General features: G+C 39.0%; 1 protein-coding gene across 7 annotated transcripts in view; it reads left to right on the top strand.

The window, feature by feature from the left end:
* The window catches only part of DIAPH2 (diaphanous related formin 2), a 348,598-nt gene that overhangs the window by 169,940 nt on the left and 156,902 nt on the right, over positions 1–21,756 (top strand). For all 7 annotated transcript variants that reach the window (XM_077922409.1, XM_077922408.1, XM_077922407.1 and 4 more), the window contains one exon: positions 15,132–15,257. In XM_077922409.1, coding sequence (XP_077778535.1) covers positions 15,132–15,257 — 126 coding nt within the window. The remainder of the gene's footprint in view (positions 1–15,131; positions 15,258–21,756) is intronic.

The raw sequence follows: 21,756 nt of genomic DNA, 5'->3' as shown, positions 1-21,756 counted from the left end.
CAGAATGTAAACCTCTAGAGAGTGTCAACATTTAGCTCGCTTCTCTCTTATTTTTTGTATGAGAGCGGAAAAGAGCATGAAAGGCACTAATGAGGTAGAAGCCTAATATTTTCATTTCGCTCATGTGGGTGAATGCAAAAGCCTAGCCCATTAAAAGAAAGCTAGCAAATGTAAATGATTGCATTTAGATTTGGGGAATGGATAAACTAAAAAACTTGTGCATGCATTTTTTTGCTATTACAGTGTTTGCAGTGGTACAACCAAGTAGTATAGATTTTAAAGGTGCTTTGGTTTAGTTACACCTATTCTTCCAGTTGCTTTTCATCAGGGTTGAGGGTGAGATGAGTATTAGGCATTAACCAACCAGTCCAATAAAATTAGGAGTCTGTCTAAAAAACAAGTTTAGGTTAAGCAGGCAGGACAGTCTGCAGCTTTATTAGCCCAGGTGGGCCTCTCTTGGCTTCTTATCATATAACCTCTACTGAACTGGTCATTGCAACTCCACTCTTTGGCTGTTGTGAAGCTGCAATGAAACGAAGGCAAGCCAGCATCTGTTTCTGTAGCAAGTTGTCACAATGGCACAGCTGAGTCTAGTGCTTTTTTCGGGGGGGAGGGCACAGGGGTATGTATACCCCTAAACATTTTGTGAATCTTTGTAGTTTTGTCTATTTACTGTGTTTATTTTCCCTGATTTGAACTATAAAATGGTGATTTTCTTGAATCAAAATGAGAGTACCCCTAAACTTTTTTTTTTTAAGATAAAAAAACACTGGCTGAAACTATGAGTGAGTGAGTGAGTGAGTCCTAGGTTCTCTAGTTTGAAACCCATGGCACTGTACAGTCTTTGTTCTAGAGTTCTCATGATTATCCTTCAATTACAAAATAACAATATTTTTAGTACAAGTTATTCACTTCTCATTTAATGAACAATATGCTATTTTTAAACACACATTAACACTGTCAATTCTAATTTTTTTCCTCCCCTGCTAGTGCATGTGTTCAACATGGTGCAGTGCCTTTGCAGCACCCTGTTGCCTTCAGTATGCAATTAAATTAAGTTGTCAACCTGTTTTTAATTATTAGTCTGTCTCTCACTTTATTAAGCTAAATTAGAAGTGCATTTGTCTTGTCGGAGTGGGAAGGCCTTGTGTTTTCAGTGGTTTAACTTGCAAACAGTGTTGCTTTAATAAAGTCATTTATTATCCCACCCCTATACTTTTCCCTGTATTGTCGGCTTGGTCACTCTTTGCTTCCCCCCTCCCCCGCTATTGTCTCACTACATATACCCTGACTGAAAAATACCCACACCAGGACGTTTCATTCTGTCTTAAAGTGGTCCTAGAATTTTCTAGGAATGCAATTCAGAATTTTCTTCCAATTAATTAGAAATATCATGCTGGGCTGAGCTCTTAAATCTGAAATTGTCAGATTTGATGCCTTTGTTTTTCAACTTGGTGGGGTCATTATAGGGAGTTTCACCTTTTATCAGGAAATTTCTGGACAGCTTGGTTACCCAGAAGTTTGGGATGGTGCTTACAGTGTCTGTTGCAAGTTCAGAGATAAAATAAGGAATTAATGTCAGAATTAATGTCAGAAGAAGGAATTAACATAGGAAGAGCTGGAGCTATCATTCTTTGATCAGCTTCCCCTATTGCTTTTGGTGCCTGATTGAGGTTCCATTGTTTTGCAGTTGCCAAAATGTGCCAGCTGAATGGACTTTCACAGTTGTTGTTTTTTGTGTGATGCTGATGTTCTGTTTTGTGGTTGTGTTTGCTTTTGTTTCAAAGCAACAAAGACTAGTCATGCAAGACAATTGTGGTTGAGAAATTACTCAATGAGTGGAGGGGGGAGAGGCTCACTTGTAAATGAAAGCATTAAAATGTGCTGTTTAAAAGTTGGTACGCAATATTTTTTCAAATTGGTATGTGATGTACTGTTACACTGTGGTTGCTAATGAAAATTCACAGTATTTTCTAAATAACTGGAATAGATCCTCACCAAAATGGCATAAGTGATTATGCATTCTGGTATGTTAAATTTTATTCCTGCATCTGTGACTGTTCTGTCAAATATAGCATCTGTTTTGTCTTAAATTCAAGATCTATCTTCATGCTTCAAAGCAGATCCCATTATTCTACCATGTCAGTCAATCACTAGTATGCTGTGTCCAAAACATTTTGTGTGAGCACGTTAATACAAGGAAATTAGGTACATCAGACACAATAAAGTGTGCCTTATGTGACATAGCTTCATTGGCAGAGGTCTTAGTACTGAATAACGAATTGATTCTTCAAACAAGAAAAAAACTACTTTTGATTTCTAAACTACAGGACAATAAAAGTGAATGTGGATTGAATTTTGTAACCTGGCGGGGATATATTTGGCTGTTTTACAAATCTTTCTGCACACTCTGCCTTCTCGTTATGCACATCTTTAATGATGTACTCAATACATTTTATATAAAATGTTCACCCTTTGTTATTCATTTCAGGTCTTCCTTAGTTGATTATTGATCTTTGAACCTAGACTGGTGTAATCAGCTGCTTCTCTCACATGTGGGAATTTTTATAATTCCACTTCCCCTTTAAGTGGCAGCACCTTCTCAAGGTCTTCCAGTGCAATGCACAAAGGCCTGCTATTTGAAAGCATCCCCCCCCCCCCTTGAATGAATGAGTGGGAGAAGGGTTTAGATCTCACCTTAAATATGAAAAGTATGAAAAGTGAGCTGTATGGATAGGCACTTCCATTAGTTCCTTGAGTAACATATGGTAAGCAATGGCTAGGTTTTCTTTTGTTCCTTTTAATAATTTAAAAACCACAAGTATTGCTTGAATTCCCCTTTTGATCTTGCTAGGAAATGATTGAGCTAATAACTATTTTCTTTTAAGGAGTTGCATAGTTTGCATAGTTCGTTGCTGAATTTCTACAAGAACTCATTTTATAATTTACAGTTATAAATTATTTTCTCTTTCCAATTCCCCACCTTCCTCTTGCCTCTCATCCAAGCTGTCTGGCATTTTGAATTATTAAAATGATTTTGCATGTTAAGATATTAGTGTAAGCATTAATATTATAAGGTAAATTCCAATTATACCTAAGTAATTTTTAATGGTTGTTTCAACTTCAACAGTATACAAAAAATATACACAGAGAAGATTTATATTATTTTATATTATTATATTATTTATAGGATTATTTTTAAGAGAATGCAGAAGCAGCATTTGACTTTGTGGTTTGCATACTGTAACCTAGACAAAAGAGGCACCATTAATAGGTAAACTCGTGGTTGTACATTGCTGCTTTAATTGTTAGGCTTGGAGTCAAACAAAAACCTATCCAGCTGTCACATTAATAAATACAGCTTGATGATTAGATGTAAGAAGTATATACAAGAAGTAAGCCTTCTCAGACTGCTTCTATTGAGATGCTTCATTGAGACTTGGCTTTCTAATCTGATGCCTGGTTTGGGAATGTATTGTTGAAGTCCTTATTTCAGTCTGTTACTTCACCAGATGTACAACTTGTTGAACTGCTTTAGAGTGCCCAGGGCCAGCAAAAGAATAAGACTCATCCTCTGAAAGCTTGGGGGCAAGGACATTACTTTCTTTTGTTTCTCTTAGTTTTCACATCCTTCCTTATTTTATTTTATTTTATTTGGTTATTTTATATACTACCCTTTATCCGAGGATCACAGGGCAGTTTACAATATAAAAATACAAAAATAGATAACATAGGAACAAACTGGAACGATAATTCCCACATACAGTTTAAAAAAACATAGATTGTTTAATTAGTCAGAGGCCTGGGAGAAGAGGAATGTTTTCACTTGGTGCCTCAAGATATGTAATGAAGGTGCTAGGTCAGGCTTCCTGGGGAGAACATTCCACTAAAGGGAGCCATCACATAAAAGGCCCATTCTGGTATTGCCACTCTCTGGACCTCTCATGGAGGGGGCATACAAAGAAGAGCCTGGGATGATGAACACTGGGTCTGTGTAGGTATGGTCTTGACCCATTTAAGACTTTACAGGTCAAAACTAGCACTTTGAATGGGACCTGGGAACTTTGGCAGTCAGTGCAGTTGGGAAAAGATTGGTGTTACATTCTCAAGCTGTCTTGTCTTGGTGATCAACCCACTGCTGAACCATCTTCAGAGGGAAGCCCCATGTATAACATATTGCAGTAATCTAACCTAGAGGTTACCAGAGGATAGATATTATACATTCCATATTATGTACCTTTTGTGTTGGTCTTTTGAGCTGCAGTTAAAATCATAGAATAGAATCATAGAATCATAGAGTTGGAATAGACCACAAGGGCCATCGAGTCCAACCCCCTGCCAAGCAGGAAACACCACCAGAGCACTCCTGACATATGGTTGTCAAGCCTCTGCTTAAAGACCTCCAAAGAAGGAGACTCCACTTGGCAGCAAATTCCACTGTCGAACAGCTCTTACTGTCAGGAAGTTCTTCCTAATGTTTAGGTGGAATCTTCTTTCTTGTAGTTTGGATCCATTGCTCCGTGTCCGCTTCTCTGGAGCAGCAGAAAACAACCTTTCTCCCTCCTCTATATGACATCCTTTTATATATTTGAACATGGCTATCATATCACCCCTTAACCTCCTCTTCTCCAGGCTAAACATGCCCAGCTCCCTTAGCCGTTCCTCATAAGGCATCGTGTCCAGGCCTTTGAACAGAAGTTCTTGCTTCTGTTGTATGTTCTATCTGATGCCTTTCAACATTTCAAACAAAAATATACGAAAATAATTCTAATAGAATGCTGGTCAAATTCCAGCTCAGTCATGATGCTCACTTGGTGATCTTGGGCCAGTCACACTCTTTCACCCTAACCTACTCTTCAGCAGTTGTAGTGAAGAGTGAAATAAAAATATTTAAATAAATAATCAATCAATCAATCAATCAATCCAGGAGTTTATTGGCAATTACTGAAAAAAATAATTCTGTTACCACTAGTATTCTTCTTTGGCTTCTTTGGCATGCTTCCATGGTCACTAGATTATCATGTTTCCAGTTATCAGCTGCTGCCTCTCTGTTACTGCTTGCCTTCTAAATAGTTAGTTTCTATCTACACATTACTCTTGGTCTGTCATGATCTGGAAAGCTCACAGGAATGAAGCATCGAAATACATCTTTGCAAGGGAAAGTTTCAGAAAGGAAAAGACTTGCAGTTACTACCAACATTTGTAAACTGTTTTGCTGCATCAAGAAAAATGAAGGAAGCTCTGTTGGCTCATGGCCTCAGTCATGAACTTCTAAGGTTCACCAATCTTTGTTCCACAGAGAGTCATTATATCCCAAACAATTGACAAGTCTTCTGCTTTATTCTCCATACATTATACTGCTATTGCTGCATAGACCTTTTGCACATACCTGCTTCATTAAACACGATCCCCACAATGTCAGTTAATTTATTTCTTAGATTGAATGTTTCATTAAATTCTGATAAGTCCAGAAGCCTCCCTGGACTAGAATGATTATGAAATACTCTTACCTTTAAAAAAAAAAAATCTGCCCCCCCCCTCCATGGAAATGTAAGTGGAAGGAGCAGTGTAAAACTGGGTTCAAAATTCTCTCTATCTTTGACAAAATAAGACAACTATAAACCTGTAGAAGGGAAACACTAACAATATAAAAGGCAAGATCAGTTTTTTGTGGTGTTTGTTTGTTTTTCTTATACCTTTTTGTACTTTGAATTTCTTGTTTGTTTTAAGAAAATCTTTGTGCTTAATTAAATAGTACTGTAACAAGTGCTAACTTATTTTGGCAGCATATTTCATTGTAGTGATTGAGCTAGATAAGGACTCATGTGATTAAAAAAAAATAATGTTGTATTTCAGCAGTTAACCTAGACTTTTAGGGATAGTATTTCTGATGAATTAGAGAGTGAAAATCCAAAATAATGCAGAAGACAAAATACTGTAAGGCAAAGCAGAGCACTCCATATGTGTTATTAGTTCCTCACAGGTTGTATAACTGGAACAAAAGCAAAAGCTCAAAAGATACCATGTTTAATGTAGCACCAGCACAGTAGGTAATCTGATCATACTTTGGGGATCAAATCAGTACTGGCTTTGACAATGGTGCCTTCTTTATTGATTCTGCACAATACCTAAACTTGAAACCTCCTTTATGTAGGCAAATCCATTGGGACATGAAGAGAACTCCTGATGTGCATACAGACTACCTAGAAACAGGAGTATGTTCCAGTTTTTCAGTTGCCAGGCATACTCTGTTTTGCCTTGCTTCCCCTTCTCAACTAATCTATATATACTGAAGTGAAAGTGGACCTGCTTTTTTTCCACCCCCAAATGCTTCAGACAGGTTGTGTTTCTTTTGGTGTATGAGGAGGAGGAATTTTCCCATATAGCTTACATATTTATCTGCTCATGTATTTGGTACTTTATTTATATCAATAATACCACTCATTTAAAAAATAAATAAATCTTGAAAATATGCCCAGAGAAGGGGTGGTAGTAGAAGTGTTTTACTGATTGACAGCATGGCAAATGTAACTGTGCTATGCACAGCCAATTTCCTACTGGGCCAGGGTAACAAAACTTTTTCTTAAATAGCATGTGACAACCATATGCCCATGTCTTTGTGTAAGTATGAATGATCCTTGCATTTCACCTCTTTATTGTTCAAATTGTCTCCCCATGCCTCACTAAAGAACTACCATTACAATGTTGGCACGTTTTAGGTGTTTAAGGAATTATTTACCGTATTTTCCGCCCCATAGGACGCACTTTTTCCCCTCCAAAAATGAAGGGGAAATCTGGGTGCGTCCTATGGGGTGAATGCAGGCTTTCGCTGAAGCTTGGAGGGCGAGAGGGGTTGGTGCACACCGACCCCTCTCGCTCTCTAGGCTTCAGGAAGACATCCGCAGCCTAGGCAGCCCTGCGGGAGTTCCCGCAGGGCTGTCTAGGCGGCAGATAGCAGCCTGTTCCCGGAGCGCCGGGCGCCCCGAAAGCAGAGCGCCCGGTGCTTCGGGAAGACACCCGCAGCTTAGGCAGCCCTGCGGGAGTTCCCGCAGGGCTCCCCACACTGCAGATAGCAGCCTGCCGTCCGACACGCGGGGCGCCCTGAAGCAGAGCAGACATCGGCCAGCCCCACAAGCTCGGGGGACAGCGGGGAGGCGCAGCGCCGCCATCCCGCTGTTCCCCGACCTGGTTTTGGGGGAGAAATAAAGGAAAACATTTTTTCCTTTATTCCCCCCCCCAAAAAAAAACTAGGTGCGTCCTATGGGACAGAGCGTCCTATGGGACGAAAAATACAGAATTCAAAACTCAATGATAATAAAGTTACAGTAACACAATATCTGATATTAGGAGTTCAGTTTTGTCATCTGATATAATTTCAAGCTTGGTGTAATCAGCATGGTTATGAAAAATTGGGATCCTAATGATTGTTCCTCTATTGTGAAAAGCAAAATAAAATTTTAGTTGGTAAAAATGTGTGAAATACATGCAAGTGACATATTCCTGAAAAGTTAGGGTTGGAAGTTACGTCCTGGACTTAAACCCCCTTCCGGGATAAAAACACTAATTAGATCCAGTGGTGTGTTCTGCTAGCCAGTTCCCTAGAGTCTACCCTTCAGGGTGCTGTCCTGTACATTTTCAGCTGTTTGAACAATAGTGTTTCTTCCATGTCTCTTGGAAATCAGTTTCATGGTTTAATTGGTGTATGCATTTCCTCAGAAAAAAAAGTGCATCTATAATTTGTAAAGTTCATAATTAGTTCAAATATTTGCTAGTCTGTTGCTGGAAGCTTGTAAAAATGCAAATAGATACAGTATGGTAATTATGTTTTAAAGCATTTATTTTTGAAATGTGTTAAATAAGTTGAAAAAGCAATTATTGTTGTAGTTAGACTGCTTGATTTGAGATTCAGGGGTCCACAAATCAGCCAACACAAAAATGTGTGCATCTGCAAATTCATATATATTTTTTCCTATTGTCATTCTTTTCCTGTTAGTGAAAGTGTCGTCGCCCCCCCCCCCACCACGCTTTTGACAGTACTGGTGTGATTTAGACATAACCCCAAACCATGAAAAGAACTTACATGCCCCCTTTTCCCATCCTGTACATCGATTAATTACTAATGCTAGGGGGAATTTGAAGCAGTCCACATTTAAAGGCAAATCTATAAAATTTGCACTTTCCAAAACAACATGAAAACTGAAACACAGTCATCCTTCAAAATTACCAAATCAGGTATACAACCCCCCTCCCCCCCCAAAAAAGAGAACAGTGTGTATAAAAATAAATACATTAGTTCATACAGAAATACATCATATTAGGGGAAATTGCTTTCAAAGATGTGTCCATTAGTCCAAACTGCATGAAAAATGTGTTTATTAGGAGAAATTTCAGAAAAACTAAAATACTGAAGAATTTTCATGAGGATAAAAATAATCACAAATTGTTTATGAAATGTAGTGAACTGAATAAATGAACAAAAATTGACAGATCCTTTAATCCCTACTAATTGCTTTCATGAAATAATTTTTTGCATTGCATCTGAACTGTCAAAACATGGGTTTGTAGTTACCTTCTAAACAGTAATGCAAATCAGGGAGAAGAGGGATGGGCAGGAGTACATCAATACGAGACTTATTTCCATGCTTCAAAACTGTGGCCTGATGATTAGTTTAAAATTACATATGCTCTGTTCTGGACTCTTTGTATGTTAATAATATGTAGTTCAACATTAGCCATTATCTCGGCATATAATATAAGCAGACCTTGCTGGTCATCTTGTCTGCACTCTGTAATATTCTTCTCCAACTAGTATTCAGAGGATCTTCTAGCCCTTGCAGCTGTATTTATACATTCTCACAGGGATTCCCAGTTCAGCCACAGAAAAACATTTTATTACTTAGTATTGACCCTAGCAACCTTTCAGGAAGTACCCAGGACTAGAGTGCTCATGTACTGGCAACACTAGATAATCTGAGGGAGGAGGATGTTTTCCACCCCGCCTCCTCATTCTCTCTGTAGGCTATTTGTGCAGCCGGAATGCATAAGAGTCTAGTAAATTACTTGTCTAAGCAAATAAATGAGGCTTATGACCTTTCCTGGATTCCAGACACTTGCAAGGATGAATTGCTCCTCAAACAATCACCTGTTTAAAAGCTAGTTATGAATTATTTGTGCTTCTATGACTTGATAAAGAGAAAATTATGGTATGACAGGAATTCTTAACCTGTCTTTCATCATCACCAGGGGTGTGTCTTGCCATTCACGGTCACTGAAGTATTTTCTTCCTCTTTCTGTTCGTGCATATATATGCACACTTTGAAACATACTTCTAAATCCAACTTGTAGTCAACAAGCATAGATATGTTCCTGGATGATAATACAAATCTCTTCTCTGGTTATCAAAGCCCAATACACATGCTTCAGACTTTGCAATCTGACGATGTGGGCAAGAGATTTGGAGCTGTGAGACCATCTTGATTCTTGGCTTCCTAACTACACAGAGCAAGCCACATGTGACTGACTATATGGGTTCAATGTGTGGTTGACTCATCACTGTAGGAGGAGCGGGAGGTGCCATAAGGAAACAGTAATGTGTCTGCTCACAAAGAAGCCCACATTTGACTCAGAGGACTACAGTAGCTACTGCCCGGTCACTAATGTTCCATTCTTGGGATGATTAAGAAGGTGGTAATTAGTTTATCAACTCCAGTTACTCTTGGATGAAATGGATTATCTAGTTTCCTTTCAGTCAGCTATGAGGACATTGGGAGTAGGCAGAATAATATTCTGACATGGACTCAAGGCTGCTTACAGATAAAATTTGTTGTTGTTGTTTAGTCGTGTCCGATTCTTCGTGACCCCATGGACCAGAGCACGCCAGGCACTTCTGTCTTCCACTGCCTCCCGCAGTTTGGTCAAACTCATGCTGGTAACTTCGAGAACACTATCCAACCATCACGTCCTCTGTCGTCCCCTTCTCCTTGTGCCCTCCATCTTTCCCAACTTCAGGGTCTTTTCCAGGGAGTCTTCTCTTCTCATGAGGTGGCCAAAGTATTGGAGTCTCAGCTTCAGGATCTGTCCTTCCAGTGAGCACTCAGGGCTGATTTCCTTCAGAATGGATAGGTTTGATCTTCTTGCAGTCCATGGGACTCTCAAGAGTCTCCTCCAGCACCATAATTCAAAAGCATCAATTCTTCGGCGATCAGCCTTCTTTATGGTCCAGCTCTCACTTCCATACATCACTACTGGGAAAACCATAGCTTTAACTATAAGGACCTTTGTTGGCAAGGTGATGTCTCTACTTTTTAAGATGCTGTCTAGGTTTGTCATTGCTATTCTCCCAAGAAGCAGGCGTCTTTTAATTTCGTGGCTGCTGTCACCATCTGCAGTGATCATGGAGCCTAAGAAAGTAAAATCTCTCACTGCCTCCATTTCTTCCCCTTCTGTTTGCCAGGAGGTGATGGGACCAGTGGCCATGATCTTCGTTTTTTTGATGTTGAGCTTCAGACCATATTTTGTGCTCTCCTCTTTCACCCTCAATAAAAGGTTCTTTTTTTTTAAAAGATATTTATTAAAGTTTTAAACAATAAAACAAACTTCACACTCGAAACAAGAAAAAAAAGAAAAGAAAAACACCATCACATTCAAACGAAAAACAGAAAAATACAGTAAAACACGCAAAAAGAAAAAAGACATAAAAAAGATAAAAAGCCAATTTCTTACTTATTGTTTTCTGAACCCTCCTTCCAGACTCCCTCACATCTCCCTTTTCTGTGTTCCCCTTTACAAAATCTTGTTCAGCAGTGCCTCCCCCTCTTTCAAATCTTATTTTGTATTATACGTTTCAACTATTATGTCTCCAATTTTTCCCTTTATATCAATTTGTTTAAATTTGACATAATATTATTCTATCTTTACCCTTAGTCTTATGAAACATTTTTTACATATTCCTTTCAAACTATATCACTAATGCCATATTATCTTTATATCCTGCATCATTTTAACATTCATACATTTTGCAATGCTTTTGCAGGTAGTCTTTAAATTTCTTCCAGTCCTCCTCCACTAACTCTTCTCCCAGGTCTCGGATTCTGCCAGTCATTTCTGCCAGTTCCATGTAGTCTATCACTTGCATCTGCCATTCTTCCAGAGTGGGCAAATCTTGTGTCTTCCAGTGTTTTGCGATGAGTATTCTTGCTGCTGTTGTTGCTTACATAAAAAAAGTTATGTCCTTCTTTGACACCATTTGGCCAACAATGCCCAAAAGGAAGGCCTCTGGCTTCTTAGGGAAGGTATATTTAAATACCTTTTTCAATTCATTATATATCATTTCTCAGAATGCCTTGACCCTTGGGCACGTCCACCAAAGGTGAAAGAATGTTCCCTCAGTTTCTTTACATTTCCAACACTTATTATCTGGCAAATGGTATATCTTTGCAAGCTTGACTGGGGTCATGTACCACCTGTATATCATTTTCATAATATTTTCTTTTAGGGCATTACATGCCGTAAATTTCACTCCAGTGGTCCATAACCGTTCCCAGTCAGCAAACATAATATTATAACCAATGTCTTGCGCCCATTTTATCATAGCTGATTTGACCGTTTCATCCAATAAAAGGTTCTTTAATTCCTCCTCACTTTCTGCCATCAAGGTTGTGTCATCTGCATATCTGAGGTTATTGATATTTCTTCCGGCAATCTTAATTCCGGCTAGGGATTCATCCAGCCCAGCCTTTTGCATGATGAATTCTGCACATAAGTTAAATAAGCAGGGAGACAATATATAGCCTTGTCATACTCCTTTCCAAATTTTGAACCAATCAGTTGTTCCATATCCAGTTCTAACTGTAGCTTCTTGTCCCACGTAGAGATATCTCAGGAGACAGATAAAATAGGGACAGCTAAAAACAGGGGGAAACCCATTATTAAGAAAACCAATTAAAGATTTATATATAAACTATATATAAATATAAAAGAGCTATTAAAACATAGTTTTATTAGAGTAAAAACAGCACCAGCCATTTCATTAAAAGCAGCCAGTTCCCAAAAACCTGTTGAAATAAGAAGCTCTTCAACTACCGGTGGAAGAAAAACACAGAGGGAGCCAATCTAGGAAGGGAGTTCCAAAGTCTGGGAGTAGCTACCGAGAAAGGCCCTCTCCTAAGACCCTACCAAGTGTGCCTGTGAGTGTCGTGGGACCAAGAAAAGGGTCTCCCCTGAACTCAGGCAAGTTTTTATGTGAGAATAGGATATTTCAGATAGCTTGGACCTATGCTATATAGGGCTTTATAGCTCATAACCAGCTGTTGTAACAAGGGAGTCAAATGCTCCCTATAACCAGCCCCGCTCCACAATCCAGCTGCAGCTCTTTGAACCAGTTGAAGTTTCTGAGCACTTTTTAAAGGAAGCACCATGTAGAGCATTAAGTATAAATGAAACAAATAATGCCTTTCTTCATCTTACTTGTTTTGTCTGGAACTGCATAATATTGCATACTAAGACATGTAGTTACTATTGATAAAACCATTTATATTTTCAACACCTTTTCTAAATAATTTATGGTACTGAGGTTGGCTTTCTCACTGCAGTAGAACTATTAACTTACATTTTTAGGGAACTTCTGCTGTGACCCCCATATCTCTTTCTCATGGCTTTTATTTGCTCTTTTTGATATTTGAAGTCAGGCTTAATTTATTTTTGATCTATATATGTTTCACTCACATGACACAGAAGTATTCCTCAGTCCTACTCTAGTGCACTTGACAACATGATTAATCAAGACTGATTAATCAACATGATTATTGGACACTGCTGATTATATTATTTTTGTGGGATCACTTCGTGTGGTAGATGAAAGTTCTGGATGCTTTATACTTGCTTTTGAAATAAATAACAGATGCTCCTTGAACATGTTTCAGCCATATTGGTCATGCAAAATGGGCAATTTAATAACAGAAGCTCTTACTGATTACAATTGTGATTGTGGAAAGCTTTGTCAATAGCACTGTTTCTTCTTCACCAGAATACAATTATTCAGTCTTTGTCCTTTTGCCTTTGTTAATACACAACTTGCAAGAATATGTCCTTTAAGATATGAAAGTTGTTCATTTTGACAATAATCTGTCAAATTTGAAATAAGTCATTATTGGGGTGAAAGTGGGGAGGAGGGAAACAGCATTCAGTTTCCCTAAATGCAGCAGGGGTTTTTAAGGTCACTAACAAGACAGCAATTCAGATAACACATTTGTTTACAAGCAAATGTGTTCTTGTTCTAGTAGCCCACTTAATTCCTGCCAGTATGCTAGAATTCCACCCATGAAGTGGTTATTTGTTGTTGTTTTCATTTGTACACAAGCATGACTTTGTGAGCACACATAGACACACACTCTTAGAAGATGTAATCAAAACAATGTTATATTGTATGACTGAAACAATCTTATATTGCTTCCCAGCTCAGCCCCTTCCACTACCTTTTCCTTACTGTGCCCCTTCCCACCCTGTGCTGAATTTTCGATCAGAAGCTTCCTGGATCAGAAAATTGTACGCTTATGCTCTCTGAGGCTCCACTGATAATACAATATAAATTAGTAATGATGGTGTGATGATGATTATGATAACAGTACCAAATACTTTTGTAAATGAATTTCATAATCACTGATCACCTACCCTGCTACTAGCTTAGGCACTACTGGAGCAGAAACCTTTAAAGTCCTGTAGTCTTTCATCATAACTTTTGTGTTCTTAGATTCTATTTGTCCCTTGTTCTTTTTTTTTTCTTTTTTCTTTTTTTGTAATTCAAGCCCCTTTCATATTCATATTGACAGTTTGAGTATCATAAGTATATCTCACAAATGTAATATTTACATTCTGGTACAGTCATTGTGTTTTGAGAAATATTGTGTAGGTTACATGGCACAATAACATTTAAAATATTTTCTATGAAACTGTGAGGGCTAGAGTTATACTTCTGTTATGAAATGAAAGCTGAGAGGCCTTGTGTGTTTGTCTCTGCCTCCTCATCACTTTCAGAAATTTAGGAAATAGGTTTTGCTTCACTGATGACATCTCCTTTTGCCTCCTTGTGTGTTAACTTTGTCAAGGTATTCTACCAGTGAAGCAAAGTATCAGTGACATTAGCAAGCACTTTCTGCATTGCTCTCTCTGTATGTCCAGAGTAGATCATAGAATCTATTCCAGATTCTAGAGTGTATTCATTCATGACTGTAGACCAGCCTCATTGCTAACCTGCCTCACTCCCAGTTTCTTAAAATAATGCAGGAACAGTCCATGATCTACTAGTGTTATACATGTGACTAACTTTAAAGATTTATTGGTTCTTTGTTTAGAATATGGTCTCTGTACCACTAATTGAAACCAATTATGGTGAACAAAGCTTACCTGCACTTAAAGCCAATTCCAGTTAGTAGCGAAGAGGCCATTTCTCTAACCTAACCCCCAGTATATAAGGAACTAACAAGGTCACCTATAATCACTTACAGATAAAGGGGAGAGGGAAAGATACTCAAATATGGTTTAATAAAACTTTGAGTAACATATACTGTTGTACTAAAAAGTGGTCCCCATGGATTGCATGTCCTTTTTTGCTTACCTGAAATTTAAGCATCAGTAGTTTGTATTATCTCAATGTTTTAAAAAATGTGTGCAGGAAAGAAGCTCATATAGGTACAGGCCTATACAGAATATTACAGAGCAAGAAGAAAAATATTTGAGCTCTTCTGCAGTTCTCTCTAAATCATTTATATAACCAACTATATGCATTACTAAGATAGAATCTCTTTTGAACCTTAGTTGCTGTTTAATCTACAAATTAGATTTAAAGGAATGAAATATTAGCATTTCTATCAATAAATTTGAATAGAAATGGATTAATTTGAACTAATGGCAGAATAAAATGGTGACATTCTCACATTAAACATGATGATTTGGTATATTATATTATATATTCTCACTTATTTCATGAAGAATAGAACTTTTATGAGCAGTAATTCAGAAAAATGGGAGCACGTTTTAATGGAATTATCCTCACAGCTTTCAAGGATTTTATTTCTGACACTGCTTTTCTTTCCTACACCCAGAATTGGTTTCTGAGTTATCATATTTTCCCTCAGTTTCAGCTCAGAGTCTTAAAAGCAACCTCGATTCCATGGAACATCAGATACAGCGTTTGGAAAATGATATTAAGAAGTTCCCTAAAACAGAAGATCCGCATGATAAATTTGTTGAGAAGATGATAATATCCTTTCCGTATTAATACCAGTATTTGTTTGCTAGTGAAATATTCAAATTACATTATATTCTTAATTTTTATGAATCTTTTGTGCACAGGCTTTGCATGAAAAAACTACACAAAATGCATTTCCTCCCATTTTGTGTCGTTGGGGGATGACTAGTAGTAAGTTAAGACATCACACCAAACTATTGTGCATTAGGTAGTGTGCAAATACTAGGCTTGTGAGCAGAGCCTATATCAATCTTACCTTCTCTGATAAGGGAAGATTCTGGGTGTGCTAGAATTGCATGTGTTGTAGGTTTCTCATAATAATGTTCTGTGGATTGGCATTGCAGAAAGCAGGTTTTTAATGTGGTTCATTTGACACAGATGGAATCTACACACACATAAAAAACACTGAAATGCTTTTTTAAAGAAGTTTTGAAAAATATATTGAATTCACCATAGCTCACCATCGCCATCTAGTGATACATTTGTATAGTGCATTTTACAACAACACACTTAAAATGTTTTATTTGCAGCTGTATAGCTGAGTCCACAGTCTTCCATCTGTTTTGCTTTTGGTTTATTTTATGTTCCTTTTACTGGTCAGATATGCAATATTTCAATAATGCACTTGGGAAGAAGTACAGCTGTGTAGCAGCAGTCTGTCTGACAGCACTGAAAGTGACAACTTGCTTTGATTACTTTGTTGCGGTCCAAGGTAGAGTCACCTAATTGGGACTTCTGCTCCACCTTCCTAGTTTTGAAACAAAAGAAGTAAGGTAAGAAATTCTTACTATTTAAGTGATGCTACTTTTATACTATTATGATTTAACCTATGTCCAATGGCAATTGAAAACTTGGAAACACAGCTAATAAAATAGTTTTATTTCATTGCACTTCTTCACACCTCTAGCCTGAAAGGTAGATGCCAAGTATAGGTCATTGCATTTTTTTAAAAAAAAAGTTGTCTTAGTTTTATTGTTGCCTGTAAGCATTAATTATACCATAACATTGAAACAAATTTGACAGGATAGAAACAGTATTTGTGTGATGTCACATTTTAATGCGTAGTTTAGTTTGCTGCTTACTACCATTAATAACAGGCTCTTGTTTTGTTGCCTTATGGATTCTTCATATACTGAAGAAATACTTGAAAAAGATGTTTAATGCAAACAACTTTATATATCTGCATGCGCTGCAGTTATTATTGTTGAATTTTGGGGAGTCTAGGTCAGACATGTGGTGGTTGCCCCTTGAGTGTACCTTTAAAACACAAAGGAGGCAAAATACACTGAAATATTCATCATTTTTGAGTGAAATTTCTCTGGGGTGCACTGCCTACAGATAGTTGTTGAAGGTTTCTACATTTCCCTGCCAAAATAGGAAAAGGAAAAAAGAGGCCTGCTTTCTAGCTGGTGCCTTTCTACAAAGGATACTGCGGAAATATTGCAAGGGAAAGAATAAAAGTTTCAGCACCACCACCTTCCAACCTGTACATAGTCTTCCACAAATCAGTGCACCAAATAGTTGGGAGCAAATAGCACTTAGTCATGGATTACACCTGGCAATATAGTTTTTTACCTTGACATCACACTTAACAGAGATTTAGAAAAACAGGGAATGTGATTTTTCTCATAGACAAAAACCCCAGTGCAAATTAGAGAAATCCCTGCTGTTCTCACCAGCCTTCTGTACATTCCACAGGAGTTAGGGGAGGGAGTTGGTGGCATCATCATCACCATTATCTATCTATATATCTATCTATCTATCTATCTATCCATCTATCTATCATCTATCTATTTTTCCCTGACAGGGACTGAAGGTTGCTTACCGATAAAGAATGGCATATAACATAGATAAAACCATAATTAAAAAACAAACATTAATAGAATTAAAAACATACAATCACAATATAAACAGCACACCAGCCTTCTGGACAAACTGTTCCAGCAAGTTTATGTAAATGTTTAAATAGTATGGGAAAAATAACAGAACCCCGAGGGACCCAGCAGGCCGATGACCAAGTTATTGAAGAGGACTACCCCAGCACCACCTTCTGGATTCACCCCTCTAGGAAGGAATAGAGCCACTGTAAAATAGTGCCTCCAAGTCCCATCCCACTAAGGCAGCACAGAAAGATACCATGATGGTTGGTATTAAAAGCCTCCAAGAAGTCCAGCAGAACCAACAGGGACACGCTCCTGCTTTCCACTTCCTGGTGCAAATGAGCCAACAAGGCAACCAAAGCTGTCTCTGTCTCATAACCAGTCTTGAAACGAGATTGAAATGGATATAGATAATCTGCATCCTCCAAAAACTCCTGGAGCTGGGATGCTACCAAACACTCCAGGACCTGGCCCAAAAATGGGATATTGGAAACTGGACAATAATTGCCCAGTATGGTGGGATTCAGGGAGGGCTTTTTCAATGGAGGTCTTAGGTGTTGGGGCCGGAGGAAGAGACTGTTACATTGAGGGGTTTTTGCGGGATATGCCTGGGAAGAAGGGAGTGGGGAAGAGCGGGGGGGGGCATCATGGTCGTTCAGAGTAAGGGGAGGTATGGTGGGGCAGGCCAGGTGAGAGACACATAGCACAGGCAGATAGTGATTGTGCCATGTGCCAGCCCCTCCTCCAAACTGGGGAAATGCTGTTGTTATATCAGCCAGCCCTCTGGTATGTGGCTGCCGCTGTTGAATACAAGGTCAGTTCCTCATTCATGACCTGATTGTGGATGACGGGGCCAATCTGGTCTGTATCACTGAGACCTGGATGACTGAGCAAGGTGGAGTTGGTCTTGCCCAACTGTGCCCACCTGGGTACTCAGTGAAGCTTCAGGGCTGACCTGAGAGTCAGGGAGGGGGAGTAGTGTATAGACATCCCATCTCTCTCTCCAGGCTCTCTGTCCACTTCGTGGGGTATCTAGAGTGTGTGTTCCTAGCGTTGGGCAATTGGGACAGATTAGAGATTCTGCTGGTTTACTGCCTGCCTCACTGCCCAGCAGTCTCCCTGCTTAAGCTGACAGAGCTGGTCTGAGAGGCAGTGTTGGGGACTCCCAGACTACTACTTCTGGGGGATTTCAACACCCATGGTGAGGTGACTGGCTCTAGGGTGGCTCAAGAGTTCATGGATGCCATGATAATCATGGGGCTTTCCCAACAGGTCGCAGGCCACATGCAGGTGGCAGGTCACACACTATACGATCCTTTCTCAACTGGGCAGGAAGAGGGTGATCTGAAGGTGGAGGATATTGTTGACATCATTCCCTTGTCATGGTCAGATCACTTCCTATTGAGATTGAGGCTTTCAGCACCTTTTCCCTTCTGCATAGGTTAGGAATGATGAGTATGGAAGATGCTTGTGACAGTAGGAGTTCCTGGTCTGGTTCATTGAGATCTAGAATAATCTCCCTCAGAGAGTCTCAGAACTCCCTCGGCCAATAAAGAGAGATGAGCGCCACAACCCCAGAGTCGGTCACGACTGGACCTAATGGTCAGGGTCCCTTTACCTTTAATGACCAGCTTGAATGGAAACAGTTTTAGAAAATGGATCCGCCCCGCTTCTCATTTGCTGTTGCTTGATGGAATGGAATGAATAGTCATCCCTACTGATTTTTGTAATTCACATATCTTTTGAAACCAGGGAGCTGTCTTGTGGCAATGCATGATCCAGAAACAGTAACATTTGAGGTGCTGTATATTCTTAAACAGGATTTGTTGAAATGCAGTGATACTGGCATTCATTTGAGGAAGTTAGCTATGTGAAGCCTGCATGGCCACCTTTGGTTCTTCCTGGAGGTATTGGGAAAAGAAGTGTTCTTAGGTTTAATTCTCACTGAGGAATTATACCTTTGTCTGGATGACACCACCACTTATGCTGCCGGTAGGGGTTCTCCTGATAAAATAAAATATCCACATACATAGAAAATGAGCTTTCTTAATATTTTTTTGTTCTTGTTCTTTTGTTTATGTAGGAGCATTTAATCATATGTATGAGCCCTCACCTGCAAAATGCAATAGGACAGCCTAAACCAGGGACAGCCTATATTGTTTTACTGCCTGAGGTGAAAGTGTTAGGTGCGCCCCCACCTACTCCCAGCAAAGCTTTGCTTACTGGTGTTGTACAGTGGCAGCAGCTTCTGGCAAGATCTCACAAGAGTTTCATAAAATCTTGCTTGAAGTCACCACAACTGTGTGACCCTGGCAGCAGCGCTTCTCTGCAGGGTTCCATCACTCAAGGTGGATGCTTCAGTCCGCATCATAGGTGGTCCAGCCCCGGCCCTGACCTCTCTGACAGTTTGGCCTCAGGCATCTCTGTGAAACTGTTTTATTAGAATCTGTTAGAATCTGTTGTTAGCAGGGGTTATGCAGAAATGTAGCCAGTAACTACCGCTGTGTTACTTGATTCTTGTTTTAGATTAGGGATCGGAAGGCAAAAGAAAATGGTTACTAGGATGTCATGTTTCACTTCAGTGATTCTTTGTTGACGTGTGGACCACCTCACAATTTTCCTCTTTAACTGCATAAAATTGTTCTTGGGATGGACTGTGCAGGTATGCTTCTGTTCTGTGAATGGAAGCTCAATTAGGTTTGCCACCAGGATTTTGGCAATTTCTTCCTGCTTTTCTGCTTGAGCAAACTCTTCCTTTAATAAGGCTTCTGCTAAAATCATCCTGGAAACATTCAACACTGAGAAGCCTAGCTTTGATAATTTAGAAAAAGAAAAGCAATTTCAGAGCCTTGTGAACTTGGCTTTGACTTCTTATATTGTTTCTCTCTTTCTGCAGGTAATTAAGGCATTTTAAAATGAAAGTCCTCTGCATTCTATATCAGCAAGTTACAGATGGCTGGTTATTCTTCATTATTGTCACCAAAGTGTAACTGTTTGTCCACATGGGATAGGAATTACATTAAATTGTGAGGGCTTTTTTATTCTGTGCTTCTCTTAAAGAAAAAAGCAAAATATTTTCAAAGAACTTAATATTAGGATTTCACAGAGCCTAATAACTGATCTTTAAATACATAAATAATATAATGATTAAATTAATTCACTAGTTGGAACCATGTGTTGCTTTTATATTTCTGTACAAACTCTGATCCACCAGTAAAGTCATTATATATGACTTGTAGCTCATTTCTCTGCATTATTCTATTACTTAAAGAGAGGCTGCATTGCAACTTACCAGTTGCACTATGAGAGTCAGAGATCTTTGTGTGATAATTGCATAATTTTGTAATTACCAATAATAAAACTTGAGACATGAATGCTACGCATTTCAACAGGCACTGTTAAATAAAACTGTACCATTTAGTTTTTATTGCACTAAATTAACTGTCCCCCTCAGTCTTTTAGTTTGTGAGATGATATACTTTTGGATAAGAACATTAATATCCAATGGGAAAACAAAACAATTGAAATCCAACATAGATTTGGAACTATTGCTATATTTCTAAGGGGAGAAGATATTTCAGATAATTGAAAAGGGCAACAGATATTTCGATTCGTGCTATACTCTTATCTCCACAGTGGGAAAGCAAGTAGAAAAGCTGCACTTCTCCCATTTGTGGGCATAGTACTCAGACTCTCAGTACAATTATTTCCAAAAGTATTATTCCAGAATACCCAAACATATATCAAGTTACAAAGTGTGTAAATTAGCTGTAGAGTTCATGGCTAGGTGTAGGCTAAGACTTTCCCCAAACACTGGACATGCCCCTTTAGATCTCCTTTTGAAGAACTGGGTGGGCACATTCATTTCAGTGGGTCTGATTCCTGAACCATGGGACTGAGCAAGCGAGTATTAACACCAGAACAACTGGCGTCACATCATTGGAGACAGAGGTGAGGTTGACACTGTTCACTCTTGAATGTAGTCTGTGGTACATCTGTGAGGTTGAGGAGGAATGCTTCACTGGTAGGAGGTGAAACTGGGGCCAATTTGAGCAGCTCTTCCTTGAAGCTTGAGATGCCCAGTGAGGCAGGTTTTTCCCCCCAACAAGGTACTCAGACCCTCCCCAGAGATAAGGTCAACACCTACAAGATTGGTGGGCCCCTCCCCATGATCAAGTTCCATACTGTCATCATATTCCTCCTCCTCTGACCAGTCCCACCAAGACATCTCAGTGCGGCTTATGACATCAAACATAGTTAGTTAGATAAACCTAGGGGTAGTCAAACTTGGCACTCCAGATGTTTTGGGACTACAGATCCCATCTTCCCTGACCACTGGTCCTGTTAGCTAGGGATGATGGGAGTTGTAGTCCCAAGACAAGTCCCAAGGCATGTAGTGAGTGAAGTTGGGAAATAAAACTGAAATGATGTCATCTTCAAACCCCAAACAACACTGTAAGGCTCCTGTTCCAAGAAGCCTGTAGCCCTGAACAGGATATAGAGGGTGATATTTAGGTGCCCAGATATCAGGGTGATAGAGCATCATAATGGGAAGTAGTGTTAATAAGCCATTCTATTGTCAATCAAGATTCTTAAAAGTGGTTGTCATATTTACAATAACTGGGACCCAGC

The sequence above is a fragment of the Podarcis muralis genome, chromosome Z, assembly GCF_964188315.1.
Source record: "Podarcis muralis chromosome Z, rPodMur119.hap1.1, whole genome shotgun sequence".
NCBI classification, from domain to species: Eukaryota; Metazoa; Chordata; class Lepidosauria; order Squamata; family Lacertidae; genus Podarcis; species Podarcis muralis.
This window is presented reverse-complemented; position numbering and strand designations above follow the sequence as displayed.